The sequence below is a fragment of the Heloderma suspectum genome, chromosome 1 (genome assembly GCF_057233095.1).
Source record: "Heloderma suspectum isolate Gila_16-S chromosome 1, 16-S_ref, whole genome shotgun sequence".
NCBI classification, from domain to species: domain Eukaryota; kingdom Metazoa; phylum Chordata; class Lepidosauria; order Squamata; family Helodermatidae; genus Heloderma; species Heloderma suspectum.
The window spans coordinates 273,831,831-273,848,366 of record NC_139458.1 but is presented as its reverse complement, the minus strand read 5'-3'; the positions used below and the strand labels follow the sequence as shown (position 1 = coordinate 273,848,366).

Sequence of the window (16,536 nt, the reverse complement as noted above, 5' to 3'; positions counted from 1 at the left end):
AGCTTAAAAGACAGCCTCCCCCAATATGAGCCTTCCCTGGTCCTAAGATCTTCGGGAGAGGCCCCTTTTTCAACACCGCCGCCTTTAGAGGAGCTTTTGGTGGCAATGCGAAAGAGGGCCTTCTCGATGGCCTCTCCCTGGCTGTGGAACTCCCTGCCGAGGGAGGCGAAGTTCACTCCCTCCCTGCTTTTTGGCAGGCGAAGACCTTTTTAGTCAAGTAGGCCTTTGGCGTGTAAATCGGTCTGTTGGCTTGGGTGTTGCTTTTATTCTGTTATTGTTTTTCATTGTGTTTTAATGCATTATTTCATTATTGTTTTAATCAGGTTTTATGAATGATTGTAGGCTGCCATTTTTCTTGGTAGAAAGTTGGGGTACAAATCCAAGAAATAAATACACATCATCTCAATTCAGTCCAGAAGCGATAGAGGTAAAGCATCAGGCTGCAGAGCAGAAGGAGAGAAGCAGGTCTATTCCATCACCTCTGCTAAGAGATCAGCTGCCTTCGGCCTGCCCCTCAACTGTTGCCTAGTGGCATTCCATCAGGCTACCTCAACCATTTCCAGCCAAGATGGTAGTTATAAGAACTGTAACAATTTGGGAGAAGGATACCTGAGAGTGCACCTTCTTCTTTACCAACCTGCCTGGTCACTGAGATCATCGGAGGTCTTGCTCCTGGTGGTTCCATACGGACCTATGGCCCAGTTGGAGTCCACCGGGAAAAAAGCCATCAGCATGGTGGCCCCCTTCCTGTGGAATTCCCTGCCTTTGGAGGTCAGGCAGACACCAAAGTTGTGTTGTTTTCAGTACTTTCTGAAGACATTATTTCAAGAAGCCTTCCCTGAGTGACCAGCTGCAGTTTATTAAGTTCAGAATCTGTTCTTTTAAGATGTTTTGTTTTAATTATGGGTTTTTATTCTTTTATCTTGTTGTTCACCGCTCTGAAATCTTTGATGTGGAGTATATGAATATTGTAAATAAATAAATAAATAAACTTTAAGAAATGGTACATGAGCCTCCCACACCCCACCTCCCTCCCCTCCCCTTTTTCCTTCCCTCCCCTTTTTCCTTGTGCGCCATGTCTTTTTAAATTGTAAGACATGACACACAAGGAAGGAGGGGAGGGGAGGGGAGGGAAGGAGGGGTGGGGGAGGCTCATGTACCATTTCCTAAAGGGCCTGTCTTATTACTGATCTTTTTAAGTGGCTCTGGGAGCATTCTCTTTCTCTCTTTTTGGCTAAAGAGTGCGACAAAAATACTTTAAATAAATAAAATAAACTTCTTGATAAGTTACAATGCAGCAGTTTCATGCTGGTTAAGCCTCTTTGTTCAACAGCGGCCCCTTTCAGGGAAAGCAACAGGATGTCCTGTGAAATATTCTTCCACTGGTCTCTATCAACCTGTAAAATTCTGAATAATACTAAGCAGGTTATCCATTCACCATGATTTGCTAAAAAAATAAAATAAAATTGAGACCTTTGTTAAGAGGGAAGCTTGGTTAGCATTACCTGTGATTAAGATAGCCATTAACATATTCTTATTATTACTATAAAACACAGTACAAAACAACCCCCCAAAGACAGTAGTAAAATCAAAACTCGCAACCGAACATTACCCTGGACTTTCGCATTCCAATGTATAATGGATGTTTCTTTCTGATAAAAATGCAGCCACCACTCTTAGAGTAGCCAAATCCTGTGCTGCAGCATGCAAAACTCGCCAGGAACTGACCTCAGCCTCTGTAACCCTCTGTGGGAGATTGCCACATGATCACAAACTTTATAATATTGTTGCCTTATTTCTCTCTCCATTTTCTCTCCCCTTATGTTTTTATCCTGTTTTATCTCATGTGTTTTGTGTTTTTTGTGTTTTTATTTGCTATTCTGGTCAAATGATCGATTGATTGTAGAATGGACAAAAATCCGTCAGCCTGTAAATGTGTCCAGTAATGCTACTTCTTTTAGAATAAATCCAATACCAATAGGGGTCTGTCCTGTGGTGGTTTCCACATCATTAACCTCAGGTAGGCTGTGTGTTGAGCAGGGGTAGGCAACTTGTGGTCCCAGACGGCTAAGGCCAAAACTCCTGAAGATGTCTTGCTGCAAGAATCAGATGCTAGTTCCTGCCGTCATCTCCCTCCCGCTCTCCCTCATGCTGCTACGCCTGAAGCAGGTCACTTGACTCTGCTGTATGGCATGCATAGCCTGAAGACTCCTAGACCTTATCAAAAATCTAAAGCAGGGGTGGGCAACTTCTGGGAGCCATTCCACCAATCCCGCCCCCGCCGCCTGCCACACACACTCAGTGGCACATCACTTTGGCATGCTGAACGGGTCAAATTTAACTCGATTTCAAGCTAAATGTGACTTAGTTCTCTGTAGTGTTAAAACCACCAATTTCCTCCCTCCACCCCCAAATTCGGTGGGGCAGCAGGTGGCACATGTGGCCCACCCCTTGTCTGAAGCAAATGCGCCAATACGTACAGGGAGTGACAGACCCTTTAGAAGTCAAAGCAACATGCTTTCATAGAATCATAGAACAGCAGGGTTGGAAGGCGCCTATAAGACCATCGAGTCCAACCCCCTGCTCCATGCAGGCGTGACTCAAACAACTCTTTCAGTATCAAAGCGATTTTTTCAAGAGGCTCATTTTAAATTTTACTGAAAGAGTTTTACAGCTACAATTTGCCGAACAGGCAGATGTGCATCAGTTTTGAAGTGGCATGTTTTGTGTTCCAGCCTTGTGGTTGCAACCTCACTCCCGGGGGCAGGGGTGCCTTACGGGAGCACTGGTACTGAATGTCTCTAATAAATACCAATACATAATTCTCATAAATGTGTCAGCTCAAGAGTGCAAACACCTGAAATTGAAGGAAGGCAGACACTGCTCCATCAGCAGTAATCCACACCTGTGCAACGTTTAAGGGAGCTCTTTTATAACTCTCTGCGCTTTTAGTAAAGAACATCTCTTGGCTCAAGATGTCATAGACCGCTTCATGCTTGAAGTATGAGGATAGGGAATTTGTTCAGCACCAAGGACTGCTCTGGAAGCGTATCATGAGGCAGAGAGCCGTAGGTCATTTGGTTATATTTGCATTCTTCTAATGGGTTGATTGGCATTAAAACTTCTGCAATGTCACCTCATAGACAGGATATACTTTAGTTATAGTTTTAATTTCTGCAGTGTGTTTTTTCCCATCTTTTTCCGATATAGTTTCATTGAACCAATTTTTTAAAAAATCTGCAAAGCTGTTTTGAAAGCCTTTACACGAATCAGTGTATGCAATACTTAAAATAAAAATAAAAACAAAAACATACTACATATAGTCAACATGGGATATCACTATCACTTTCAAGAACAGTGAGTTTTAAAAGAGTGTTGCAAAGCAAAATAAGTGGTCTACTTTGAATTGTCCCGCAGAAACATGTTCTCAAAGAACAGTGTTTACATAACTTTGATCTGTAAAGGAATCTTCATTACCAGGGTCCAAGAAGCAACAGAGACATGACTAAGTACTTAGGATGATGGAACAGTTAATGTTTCCATGAAGTCCTGAATAATAATAATCAGCTTTTTTTGTTGTTAAAATATTTCTAGTTCACGTAGTTGTGGGGGCGAGGGTGGGGGGAGGACATTCTGAAAGATGTAGAAATAGTTTCTGGTTAAAGGCTTAGAAACCAGAGGTCACTGTAGGAAGGCTGAATCATAGAACTGGAAGGGGCTATTTAGGCCATTGAATCCAACCCCCTGCTCATTGCAGGAATCCACATTGAAGTATCCCTGACAGATGGCTGCCCAGTCTCTGCTGGAATACCTAGTAATCGTAACCAGCAGGTGAGACATCTTAATAGCTCTTTGTATACTCTCCTATCCCTAGTCGCTCTCCCTCTGTCTACCTATTACTTCTTATGTTCACTAATGCAAGACAAAAATAAACAGAACAAGTAGAATCATAACATTTCAAAGCCTCTTTTCCCTTTTTCTAGCAACTCTTCTACATATTTCAGACCCAGACTGAAAGCACAGAAATCTCAAAAGAAAAGACACACAGAAGAGAGGAACCAATTCTAAAGTAGGTAGAGCAGACTACAACTCCCAGCATCCCCCAGGTTGGGGAAGGCTGCTGTAGACAATGGTGTCTATGCAAAGACCTTTAATTCCTGTAAGTCCCAGAGGGAGAGGGGATGCCAATTTCTTTTTAAAAGAAAGGGAACAATCTTAAAGCAAGTTGTTTTTTACTTCCTTAAAGTGACCTCGTTATTTTTTTAACTGAAACTAGACATGTTAGGGGGATCTTAGCCCCATGTGCGTTTCATAGAATCGTAGGGTTGGAAGGGGCCTACAAGACCATGGAGTCCAACCCCCTGCTCAATGCAAGAAGCCTGATTCCCAGGCAGTCTCCCATCCAAGTACTAACCAGGGCTGACCCTGCTTAGCTTCCGAGATCAGGCACATCCAACCCTTTGTTTCCATACAGGTCTTCTTTTGTAGAGAAATCTAAATATAATTTTTCTCATTGCAGTTTGGAATAGCTCCGTTTCTGGAAAGGTCCTCATGTGATTTTTCTTTTCTGACTTTTCCACAATATTTGCTTGTTCATGTAACGCATATTTACTCTCTTACCACAGAAAACGATGGAAGGTGTAGCTATTTTGACATTTAAACGGATGTCCCTTTCTTCTGTGGGAGCAATGCTTGTATTACTGTGACACTAGGTACTATACGAGGTGTAGGCACCCACTTTGAGCTGTGGACGCATCAGGCAATTTGAGACTGTTGTGGGCAGCATCACAAAATGGCTGCCATCAGAGGTGTAGCAAAGGACAAGTAACCTGCCGAAAAGATTCTACAAAGCAGAAGTGGGGTATGAGCCCCAACACCGTAAATGACTCCTTTGAACCTACAGTTTTCAGCACCAACAGAAACATGACAAGAAAGGTATTCAGAAGCACATTGGTGTTTGTGGGCACTATGTTGCCAACCCCTGTACTACACTATATCAACATCTACTGGTAAGATACAAGCATTATATTACCAAAGAGAGACGGTGGGGAGAGACTTACACTGTCCCATCTAGAGAGGAAGTGGATTTAACACGATAACCCACAGATGCCTGTTCCCAAACTCAGATAGCCAATCACAGAAACGTTCACATTGATTGTGTAAACTCACCCTTAGCTAGTTAATACTATGTATGCTGGAGGAGAAGTCACATTAAAGATACAGTTAATGCTTGGATAAGAGAATACAAGACCTAAGTGTCCAGTGTCTGTTAGCTGTGAAAATAGAGAGAAGCAGTCATATTAGGTAAAATGTCTCAAAATCAGAGCCAGCATTAGTATAATGCTGAAAACTATTAGCACTAACTCACTTGTTCAGATCTTTATATAGTAACACTGGCACCTATACATATGTGCGCACACACAAATGCGCCACCTGCATTTGTTTGTTTGTTCATAACCTTTCAGGTTTGTTTAAGGGTATGAGCAAACTTATTAACTGTAGTGGAGGAGAACTTGATTTAATAGGATCACTTAGACGGCAGTTCTGGGCTGGCTCTGTGTGATATTCTTGAAGCAAATGTTTGTTGGCAATACTCTAATCATTTGGTTCTCTAATGCTACATGAACATGACTATGCATCATTGCAGGACAAAACTGCTTTAACAGTTTTAATTTAGGATGCGGCAGATCAAAGTGTTCCAGTTCTTGAAAACCAGAGTCTTTTGAAACAGTGCATTATTGTTAAAACTTAATTTTAAAAAGCTAGCATTCAGTTCATATAGCAAGGTTTGATTACAAATCACACACAAGGTTACACGATAACCACCTGCTGCTTCTTTAGAAACATAAATATCTCTGGTCCAAACATAAGATTCTCCATGTTTTTTCCCCCACAACATAATTATGCTATGGACAGTTCTGCACTGTCAAACAGGACTTGAAGAGGTCTTGACCTGTGTCCATGATTTATACAAAAGAGAGTACATCTCAAAGTCCCTCAAGTAAAAAAGAACAAATGTTCAGTCAATGGAAGGATCGTCCTCTTCCCGGTTTACTTCTGAGATGGCCAGCTGAACGCCTGAGTTTTTTCCTCTCTTGATGGTGTTGTTTCTCTGCTTCTTGCTGTTTTTTCTGTTGCTCTGACTGTAAAAGTTGCAGAAAATACTCAAATGAGAAGTGCACTTCTAAACCAATACTTATGTAACCAGAGAGATGAAGAAATATTACTTTATTCTAGCCAAATTTTAAAAAGAAGCAATTTACTAAGTAGATGCAAATCAGCAGATAATTGGTTTTTTAATCTGCAGCACCAAATATAAGAGTTGTCACAAGAATTGTCTCACTAAATATTATTGTTGTTGTTCTGTCGTTCAGTCATGTTAATTGTGCTTCTGTCCAAAACCCTATTTCTAGAATGTAAACTTAAGCCTGCAACTCTATATCCACTTAACTGGAAGTAAGCCTCATTGCATACAATGGGGCTTACTTCTGAGCAGTCATGTACAGAACTTCAGGATGGGGGAACGAGCCATGTTTGAGCTTGCCAAGAGTCTCTGAACATCAGCTCGCTGCTCGTCTCTCCTCGATCTGTGCTCGCGTTTGTGATCACGGTTTGTTTTGCGCAATGGGAAAACTGCACAAAATGAACAACTATCGAACATGGAAGTTGTGCAAACAATCCCCAAATTTGCACAAATTTCTAAAATTGTGCAAATTTCTCCCATAGACTAAAGCGCGGGTGATTGAAAATGTATGCATTTTGAGAAAGCTGTACATTTTTGAAGTACACATTTTGCAAATATGAAGGCAAGTTTGGGAATTTACGAACATTTTCAGAGGAAATGCGCTCCCTTTCAGAATTACGAACACAGCATTTTCAAGTGATTTGCAAACTGAAAGGATATTCTCATACATCCCTAATACATCCCTAACTGTAAGGCACACATTGTTTAAATGTTTTGCCATGTTTCCACTCGTGGTTTCCTTCTCATAGCCAGTGTGCAGTCGTCAGCGGTGATCCAGTGAAAGTACTTGGAGGGGTTCCCTTTCATCTCAGTCAGACAAGTTAAATGTTATGGATACTTATATCTGATTGTGTGCCTCACTGATATCACTAGTACTCTAGCGAGAACACATTTGGTGCACGTTAGCTTGGCAACCAATTATATGATAACAGAGCATTCCCACACAGATACACCAAATGTAACACAGAACGTTGTAAGTTTTTGTGCCTTGTAAATAATATTATTCCTCCTCAACTACTTCTGACTGTAAAATAGCCCCAAGTACAAGGGCACACCCTGCAAAATTCAGCCCAGCACAAACCATAACAAAGTAGCCAAGTGGATGTCTTTGAAGCACAAGGTGGGAGAAGGTAAAATGTAGTATTGGGTCCAGAATTCAACTTCCTGAGAATATGAAACCTTTTTTAAAAAAAATAATGCTAGCTGTTATGGGTGTGAAAGTAGGGCTGTACAAATTTTGTTAAATCCATTCTGTCTTTGTTTCACAGATTGTCAGGTGTCTTTTGTGCCATCTTCTGCTCATTGACGGAATCAACTTTTTTTGAAAACCAGTTTCATTCTACTTGTGCTAATTTGCATTAACGCATTTGCGCAAGTACACACTAGTGCTAGTGCACACTTGTGCTAATGCAGATTAGTACTAATGCAAATTAACGCCAATCCCTCCCAAAAGTGAAAAAATGGTCCACACATCCACGGAATCCATATGAGTCAGAAAAAGCTGGTAAGTTGCAGAATCCTCAGGTCGAATTTATAGAAATCTGATCTGAATCTATTGTGGATTACTCTGACATCCCTAGTGTGAACTGAAGCCTGAAAGGCAGACTATGGCTTGGATCCCAAGAACTGTGAGTTGAGTTCTACTTGTAAGTCAGAAGTTCCCCACCTCTTCCTTCTTCCTGTAGCCCTCTGCATGACCTTCAAAAGCCACTCTTTGTGGGTTGGGGACATGCCAGAGCAATGCTTGATGCAGCATGGGGTGGGGGGGCTGCAGGAAGCAAGGGGGGGGGGAGAACTGGTAGAAACTAGAGTTTCCCACACACATTTCTGCATGCAAGAGTTCTGCTGGATCCAAGGTAATATGCAGTGAACCCCAGATGGATGACTAAATAGCATTCCTAGCCATCAAGACAGAGATTCACAGAGAGATTCAGCACCTACCATACCTCTTTGCCCCTCCCAATGGCTAGAGGCAGACAAATAGATTATGTAAAACAAGCAGAGATACGCATATCTTTTTTTTACAGCCCAAACACAGAAATGATCAAACTGTAGTATGGGGGGGGGGGTAGCCATCACAAGGGCGCTCATATAGCACATTTTAATGTTAGTAGCATAATATTATTTCAGGTTTAAACTCACCTTTTTTAATTTAAAGCTAACTTGTTTACTTCCTACAGTGGTATCATTTACACTGAGTGCACCAACTCTCTCTTCAAGCTGCAAGCGGTCTCCAAGTGTTTTCCTGCAAACGTTAGGAGAGGGAAAAATCAGTTTCGTATAGTTTTCTGGTCAGCATATCATAGGCACACACACATACACACACACACACAATAAACCATCTGTGAGCATGCAAAGAACAAGCCAATCTGCTGCCCTGCAAAATATCAAGTTTCAATTCAAAAGTTTCAATTCAAATGTTATCTTCCCAAATATTACACTGATCCACACCAACAAAAGTTTTGTATTTCTCTCTTGCATACATATACATTCATGATCTATTTCCACAAAATGCATAAGTGCTCTAACTGTAAAAAATGCACACTTCAACCCCCCCCCAACCCAAAGCACTTGGTCACTGTACTTGCATTTCTAATCTCTAACACAAAATAGTTATCTTTTACTGAAGTTAACTTTCCTGTTGACAAAATGGAAAACAAATTTTAAGGGAAAACAAAACAAGCATGTGAAGCAGCTTCAACCTTAGCCTCTATCCCAACATTTGCAACAATTCCATATTTCCACCTCAGACAGAGGATGTCTTAGCACCAAGCAACTTTTGCACAAATATCTTAACAGGGAATCTTACATATACCCTATTGGAGTCAAGAAGCCAAAATTCTGTATGCAACCCTGCATTTCCAAATCCAGCACATTTTTGAGTATTCTTTCCCAGACATGTTATCTTCTAGGACAAGGAGCTAAGATTTGAATAAGTTTCCATCGATGGATGAATGGCTGCTTCTTAAGTCAGGGGCAGGCAACCTTCTTGGGCACATTTGGCAATTTGACAAACTCTCCTGGGCACTACCACAAAATGGCTCCCATGGGAGGTGTGACAAAGAACAAGTAACCTGCCCCAAAGATTGAGTACAGACAGAGGTGAGCCCCAACACAATAAACAATTCGTTTGAACGCACATGTTTCAGCACGGATACCCATTTCACAGCAACCCCAGCTGCTGGTAGGAACACGTGTAAATTTTTTTTTTTTTACAGAGTGGGATTTGTTACCTTGATGGGCACCAAGAAAGGTGCCTGGGGGCACATGTTGCCTACTCCTGCCTTAAGTTTTTTTTTTAACCTACTTGGGGCAGAACATGTTACAAGAGATGTATAGTTGCTGATAAAACAGCAGCTTCAGCAATCTCTTCCTCCTCACTCCTCCGCTAACTTTTGGTAAAAGGGAATGTGTGAGGTGACATTACACTCCACATGTGCAGCCTACAAGCAGCACCTAATGAAGTGAACTAGGGATGGGGAAATAATTTCACATCATGCACTCTTTTCCACATTATTGGAGGATAAAGACATAAGCTATACATCTCCCATAGTGTATGGTGTCACCACAGCATCTTTCAACATAACCATAGTTCTCAATTATTTTCCAGCTCTTTAGTAGAAATCAAACTTTCTAAAATGTCTTTCTGAAATGAGTAAATCTGCAGCAAATAACACCCTGCTCTTCAATTATGCAGGTGTAAACTTTTAAGACATTACACAGTTTGTTTGATGGATTAGGCAAGCTTCAGGCCAAGAGTAACATTTATTTTTAAGGCACAAAATGCAGGAACAGAAAGGGAAGATACCCGCACATGGATTTAAACTTTGTTAATATGCAATACCTGGAAAAGGGCAAGTTCTCAGGACTTAAAAGCTGAAGACATCAGTGCTTTAAAAATTAAGCTTCGAGCAACACTGAGTCAGGAACATGATAAAGGAACACCCAGTTTTATATTTTAAAAGTCATAAATCTCTTTACAAATGCCACCATAAAAACAAAAATGTCTAGCCATTAATTGGATTGGTGAGACATTAAGACAGTTAATATTCAGGAAAACAAGAGTCCTGTAGCGCACTTTAAAGAGTAATAAATTTATTATGGAATAGGCTTTATGGACTAGAGTCCATTTTATCAGACACAAAAGCTTATGCCATAATAAATTTGCTTGTCTTTAAGATGGTACAACAGACTAATACGGCTAATCCCACTGAAAGATTCAGGAAGTTATCCCTTACATATGCTACAAGAAAGAAAGAAAGAAAGAAAGAAAGAAAGAAAGAAAGAAAGAAAGGAGGGCAAGTGTGTACAAAATGATCAGACAGCACAATGTTGTGCCTGTTTAGTAGGATGCTTCCCCTCCCCCCACCCCTTTTCAGAAGCACATCTTCAGTACAAAGTTAGGACATGACAGCCAAAGCTAAGCACCCTTAAGTTGGCTAACAGAGTGCTAACAAGTTTAACTCTTCCATTAAATCAAATTGACTTTTTAAATCGTGCCTAACGTTGGCTTTTTCATGCATCTGATTCTTTTGAATTCTGTTCAGTTTATTATATGTGAGCCACAGTCTCATGCACAGTGTATTATGTGCACAGAGGCTTTTCAGCTCTCGCCTTCTTGTAGAAAAACTGGTCACCCTCCTACATATGAGCATATAGCAGCATTTTGTACATGCAAGCAAATTTCTCTTGACCCCAGCCTGACATATTCATATGTCTATTGAAACAATGAACTATGCTGCCAGTCTCTTTGTGGAATAGGCTATGGCTCAGTCACAGAGAGCCAGTGTGGTCTAGTGGTCGGAGTGTTGGACTGGGATTCAGGAGACCTGGGTTTTATTCCCCACTCAGCCATGAAGCTCACTGGGTGACTCTGGGCCAATCACTGACTCTCAACCTAACCTACCTCACAGGGTTGTTGTGCGGATAAAATGGAGAGGAGGAGGACCATGTAAGCTACCTTAGGTTCCTTGCGAGAGAAAAAAAAGTTGGGATATAAATGTGATGATGATGTCACCATCACAACACCTTTTCAGCATCTCCCTCCCTTTTGCCCTATTGTAACAGCTTTTTGTGTGGGGTTGAAGAAAATAATCAGGGATATTTTGCAAAGATTTGGGTCATTAACATAGGTAGCACCATTCTGACACAAACTAAAGGTTCATCTAGGCTCAGTGCTTTGTCTCCAATAGCGGCCAGCTAGTTGCTTCCCAGGAAGCTCCAAGGAGGACAGGCTTGCTTCCAGTGTTTGTAATCAGAGGAACACAGTCCCTGAATAGGGAGGCTCTGTTTTTAAGTACCATGGCTAATAGGCACTGACAGGTCTATTTCGCCATTAATTTGTCCAACCTGTGTTTCTCAAAAAGTCTAAGCTGTTAGGCTATCGCCACATCTTGCAGCTATGAATTCTATTGGCAGTAACAATAGCCCTTATTGAATCTTTGCTGTCAAAGCAACCAAATTTAGTTTACCAAATATTCACAAGTGGTTTTCCAAAACAAATAGGTCTAATCCTGTTCCTTTAAATCAGGGATGGGGAAAGTGTGGCCCTCCAGATGTTGCTGAACTTCAACTCCCTTATCTGCCACTGCCAGCTTTGCCGGCTAGGGCTGGCGGGAGTTGCAGTCCAGCAACATCTGGAGGGTGATGTGCTCCCCACCCCTGCTTCAAATCATATCAGCAGAAGCATGCTGTAGTAATAAAACCCTGCTATTTAAATATGGCCCTTATTTTTAATGTTCTTCAGCTGAATCTAGACATTGTTCAAAGGTTCTCGACAAGACAAAACAGAGTAACCCAAAGCACTATAATGATACATAACACTACATTTAGAATAAAAGTAAATAATGCCTTACAAAGAAATACATTAATATAAATACTACAGCCTTCCCCATCTCAAGGTTGTGATCATATGGACAACATGGCTTCAACATCAAATCAGCTTTCCCCCCCTCCCACTCACAACCTGCTTTTTGTGACATCTTGTCTGATGAAGAGATCTGGTGATCTCAAAAGATTGCACATTTTTTGTGCTATACTGGTTGGCCTAATAAAGGTGTTACGTTAATATGCATTTTGGACAATCTCTGATGGACAACAGGGCTACCTTGGCATTTTAAGAGCTATAATTCTAATACCAAGTTCTTGAATTAGATTAGCCCAAAACAGGGTGAAAATTTGCAGCCTCAAAATGTGCTAGCCCTAAGTAGGCTCAAACCTGACAAATCTAGTAATTTCTTAAGCTGAGTGGCAAAAAGTCAAGCCCCTTTCTGTCAAATGATCAATATAGGTTGTGTTAGCAATTCTCAAGCCATGCTCTTTTTTTTAGCACTGGTAAAACTGCTGGTGTGGGGAAATTTGATAAAAAGATCTCATCAACATTTGAATGTTAATTATAAAGGTGTGTGGAGTGTAAACAGAACTTCACAATAAAATGTTGGTCTACAAGAGAAGAAGGGAGGCAGAACACTTAATAGGCATTTTTTTTAGGCTAGTATAGATAGGCTGAAGGCCGGCTGGAAATGGGCCCTACAACCTTTCCACACAGGAGCACATCAAGGCTTAAGGGGCACCACACACGGCTTGTGCCCCTCTGTGCACAGCTCTAAGCTGACTTTTAGAAAGCAGACTGGGGTTTCAGTTGTTAGAACAGGGGTGCTGAACCGCTTTCAGCCCAAGGGCCGAATTCCAGTTTGGAGAAGGTCTTGGGGACTGCATTCCAGTGGTGGGCGGAGCCAAAGGCAAAAGGGGTTTGGCCAAAATACCAAAAATGCCGGCATATTTTAGCTTCAAGCTCTTACTGCCAGTAACAAAGCTTTAGGCGATGAATGTCAACCCTGTAGAAAGGGGGGAAACTGCACAGAAGCCAGGAAAGTACCAAACGATAGGTGGTCAGGGGACAGTGGGTGTGGCCTTCTGGGGAACTCTTGAGAGCAAGGTTCGGACCTCAGCAAAGCCAGATTTGGCCTGAGGTTTTGCACCACACAATTTCTTCAATCGGGGCCATCCCATCTGTGGAAGTTAAGGATATGGGATGAATTAAGACACTCCCTCTTCCCCATCACCACGTCTGGCTATATACACAAACTATCTCCAGAAGAAATCAATGGAAACCACCAATCACATTCAAAGGGGTGGGGGGGAATTAAGTACAAGCCTAGCAAATGAAATAAGATATTCTAATCTTACTTCATTAACTTTTGCCTTTTGGCAGTGTCCTTGAAGCTTCTAAATTCTTCCCCGGCTTTAATCTCAAAAAACCTCGGTTCCAGGACTGTTTGCTGATCCTCCTTGAACCTTTCCTGCCGTTTTACTTTTTCCTCTTGGCGAAGAAGTCTGCGCTGCTTCCTGACCTCTTCAACCCAGCCTTTTTCATCATCTGAAGTCTCAGAACTTTCTGCATCACTTGGTTTTCCTTCTGGTTCTTCCTCCTCTTCCTGTTAGACAAAAATAGTTACCTTTTTTTTAAAAAAAAGCCCTCTTAATGTTCCTTAAAAGAACCATTTACCCAATTAGGAGTACGTGACACTCTACAGATGCACTATTTTGGAGAGGGCTACGATTTTAACAGACACTCAACCAGGGGTGGAGGGGTGGGGAAGAATACAAGGGCACAGAATACATTTGCAAAAGTATAAGCATAATCGTCATCCATGTTTATTTATTTACAATATTTGTAAACCATTCCATATCTAAAACAAATTTTGGTGTGGTGAACATAAAAGATAAAATAGTAAAAGAATAAAAAGATTAAAACACCATATTAAAATTATCCTTTTTAGAAACAGAATGCCAATAGAAACTGTGGCTGGTCAGTTAAGGAATGCCTCCTGGAACAGTGGTGTTTTCAGGAGGCACTGGAAACAACACAGTGTTGGTGCCTGCCTGATCTCCAGGGGCAGGAAGTTCCAAAGAAAGGGGGCCACCACACTGAAGGCTCTTCTTCTGGTGGACTCTAATCAGGCCATAGGTCCATGTGGAACCACCAGGAGCATTAATAACATATAGGGAGCGATCCTATGGCTGCTAGGCAGCGACTAGACAGCCAACAGCCATAGGATATCTGGTTTTCCGGGAACTGACCTTGGAGCCCGCATGCCGAGGTCAATTCCCGGAGAACCGATCTTCCCCCCATTCCGTGCTGCCTCACAGGCAGTGTGGAACAGTCCCGAAGAGGAGCACGGAGCAGCGAAAACGGGGCATTCTGGGGGACGATCCCGGATGGAGAAGGTGGAAATGCCGGTATGACATATCCTATGTGTCATCTGGCAACCTTGTCCCCTGCACCGCCTTCCATGGGCTAGACAGACAAAATCGGCTGTCTAACCACAAAGGCAGAGTGGCTGAAGGGCGAAGGGAACGATCCCCTCCGTGCTTCTCCTGTCCTGCATTGGATAGGTGGTCGCTTCCGAGTTCGCGGCCACCTATCCCCATAGGATTACGCCCTTGATGTTATTAAATCTACAATTCTAGATGGGATATACTAAGATGAAACTCTCTCATAAAGGCAAGGGACAAAATATATTCAGTCAGTTAGATTTAACATTCATACAGTGGATGAGGGAAAAACCCAAATACACAGAAACAGAAGCCCTTTCTGAGAATTGTCACTCCATTCCCAACACCCCTGGCATGTGATTTACAGTGTTTTTCAAAAAGATGGAGTCGATTTGAAATCAATATATCTCTGCAACCACGAACCACCCATGAATGAAACTCTTACCATTTGAAAAGGTGGGGCATAGAGTTTCAAATGATTACCGCTAGATGCCTCTCTCAGCGCACAAACAGCCCCTAACCTCAGTCATTCGCAAGATGGCGACCCCGCAACACAAGGTGTTTTGCGTTCTGCAGTTCAGCAAGATGGAATCCGCAATACAGTGCAGCATGCATTTCAACGGCGTTTTGGCACTGATCCGCCAATGCCAAAGCGCATTTGTCGTTGGTACCGACAATTTGAGGAAACAGGCTGTTTATGTAAGGGGAAGAGCACAGGGTGACCACGCACTTCAGAGAAAAACGTGAGAAGAATTCAAAAGAGTTTTCAGCGTAGCCCGCGCAAGTCCACTCATCGTGCCAGCCGAGAACTTGCGATCTCCCATACGACTGTCTGGCGTGTGTTAAGGCGACGTTTAATCATGAGGCCATACCGGTTGCAATTGGTACAGGCTCTTCGTGCAGGTGACAAAGGAAAGCATGTAGAATTTAGTGATGCGATGTTACAGAACATGGAGGACGACAGCTTCTTACCGAGTTTGATTTTTAGTGATGAAGCAATGTTTCATCTAAGTGGTAAAGTTAACCGTCACAACGTGCGCATATGGGGATTACGGAATCCAGATGAAACAATAGAGAATTAGAGTAATTCCCTGAAAGTGAATGTGTTTTGTGCCATTTCTCAAAAAAGGGTTTATGGCCCTTTCTTTTTCAAGGGAAACACAGTTACGGGGCAAACGTATCTCGAAATGCTGCAGAACTGGCTCTTTCCACAACTTAATGAAGATTCCGATGACTTCATTTTTCAGCAAGACGGAGCACTGCCACACTGGCACCTGCAGGTTCGACATTTTCTAAATGACACACTGCCTCAATGTTGGATAGGCGGCACGGGACCCCAAGCCTTGGCACTACACACTTGGCCCCCAAGATCTCCAGACATTACACCCTGCGACTTTTTCTTGTGGGGATACATCAAAAGAACGTGTTTTTGTTCCACCATTAGCGACTAATCTGGATGGCCTCAAAAACAGAATCATGGCAGTGGTGAATTCAGTGGAAGAAGACACTTTGAGAGACGTTTGGGATGAATTCAACTATCATCTAGATACTGTCCATACAGCAGGTGGAGGGCACATAGAGCATTTATAAAATGGTTAGTAAAACTTGATAACTCATTAAACCATTTGTAAGTTTTGGTGTAATTGTAACATGTTGCCATCATGAAATATACTGCTTTGAAATTGGGTCCATCATTTTGAAACACCCTGTAGTTTGGCCGCATTCCAACATCTTACACTGACCATTACTATTGAGCTACTGAAGCACTTTAATCATTGCCCCAGTGTGGACACTTAAGATGACACTTCCAACTGTCTGCTCGCCTGCTTGTAGGAAGCTGCCTTGTATCAGGTCAGATGATTGGCCCATTGAGCCCAGCACTGTTGGACTCTGACTGCCAGTAGCTCTTTCGAGGCATTCAGCAAATGCCTTTCCCAGGCCTGTTACCCACTAGAGACGCCAGGGAGTGAATCCAGGGGCTTATGCAAGCAAAGCTCATCTTTTACCACCAGGTT

General features: G+C 42.2%; 1 protein-coding gene and 1 pseudogene across 3 annotated transcripts in view; one reads left to right on the top strand and one right to left on the bottom strand.

Moving 5' to 3' along the window:
- Positions 1 to 5,654: 5,654 nt before the first annotated feature.
- NOL10 (nucleolar protein 10) overlaps positions 5,655 to 16,536 on the bottom strand; it is a 60,123-nt gene continuing 49,241 nt past the window's right edge. For all 3 annotated transcript variants that reach the window (XM_084826636.1, XM_084826637.1, XM_084826638.1), the window contains 3 exons: positions 13,433 to 13,680; positions 8,387 to 8,489; positions 5,655 to 6,143 (listed from right to left, as the gene is read on the bottom strand). In XM_084826636.1, coding sequence (XP_084682762.1) covers positions 6,024 to 6,143; positions 8,387 to 8,489; positions 13,433 to 13,680 — 471 coding nt within the window. In that variant the 3' untranslated portion in view covers positions 5,655 to 6,023. The remainder of the gene's footprint in view (positions 6,144 to 8,386; positions 8,490 to 13,432; positions 13,681 to 16,536) is intronic.
- On the top strand, positions 15,059 to 16,111 carry LOC146359118 (uncharacterized; annotated as a pseudogene).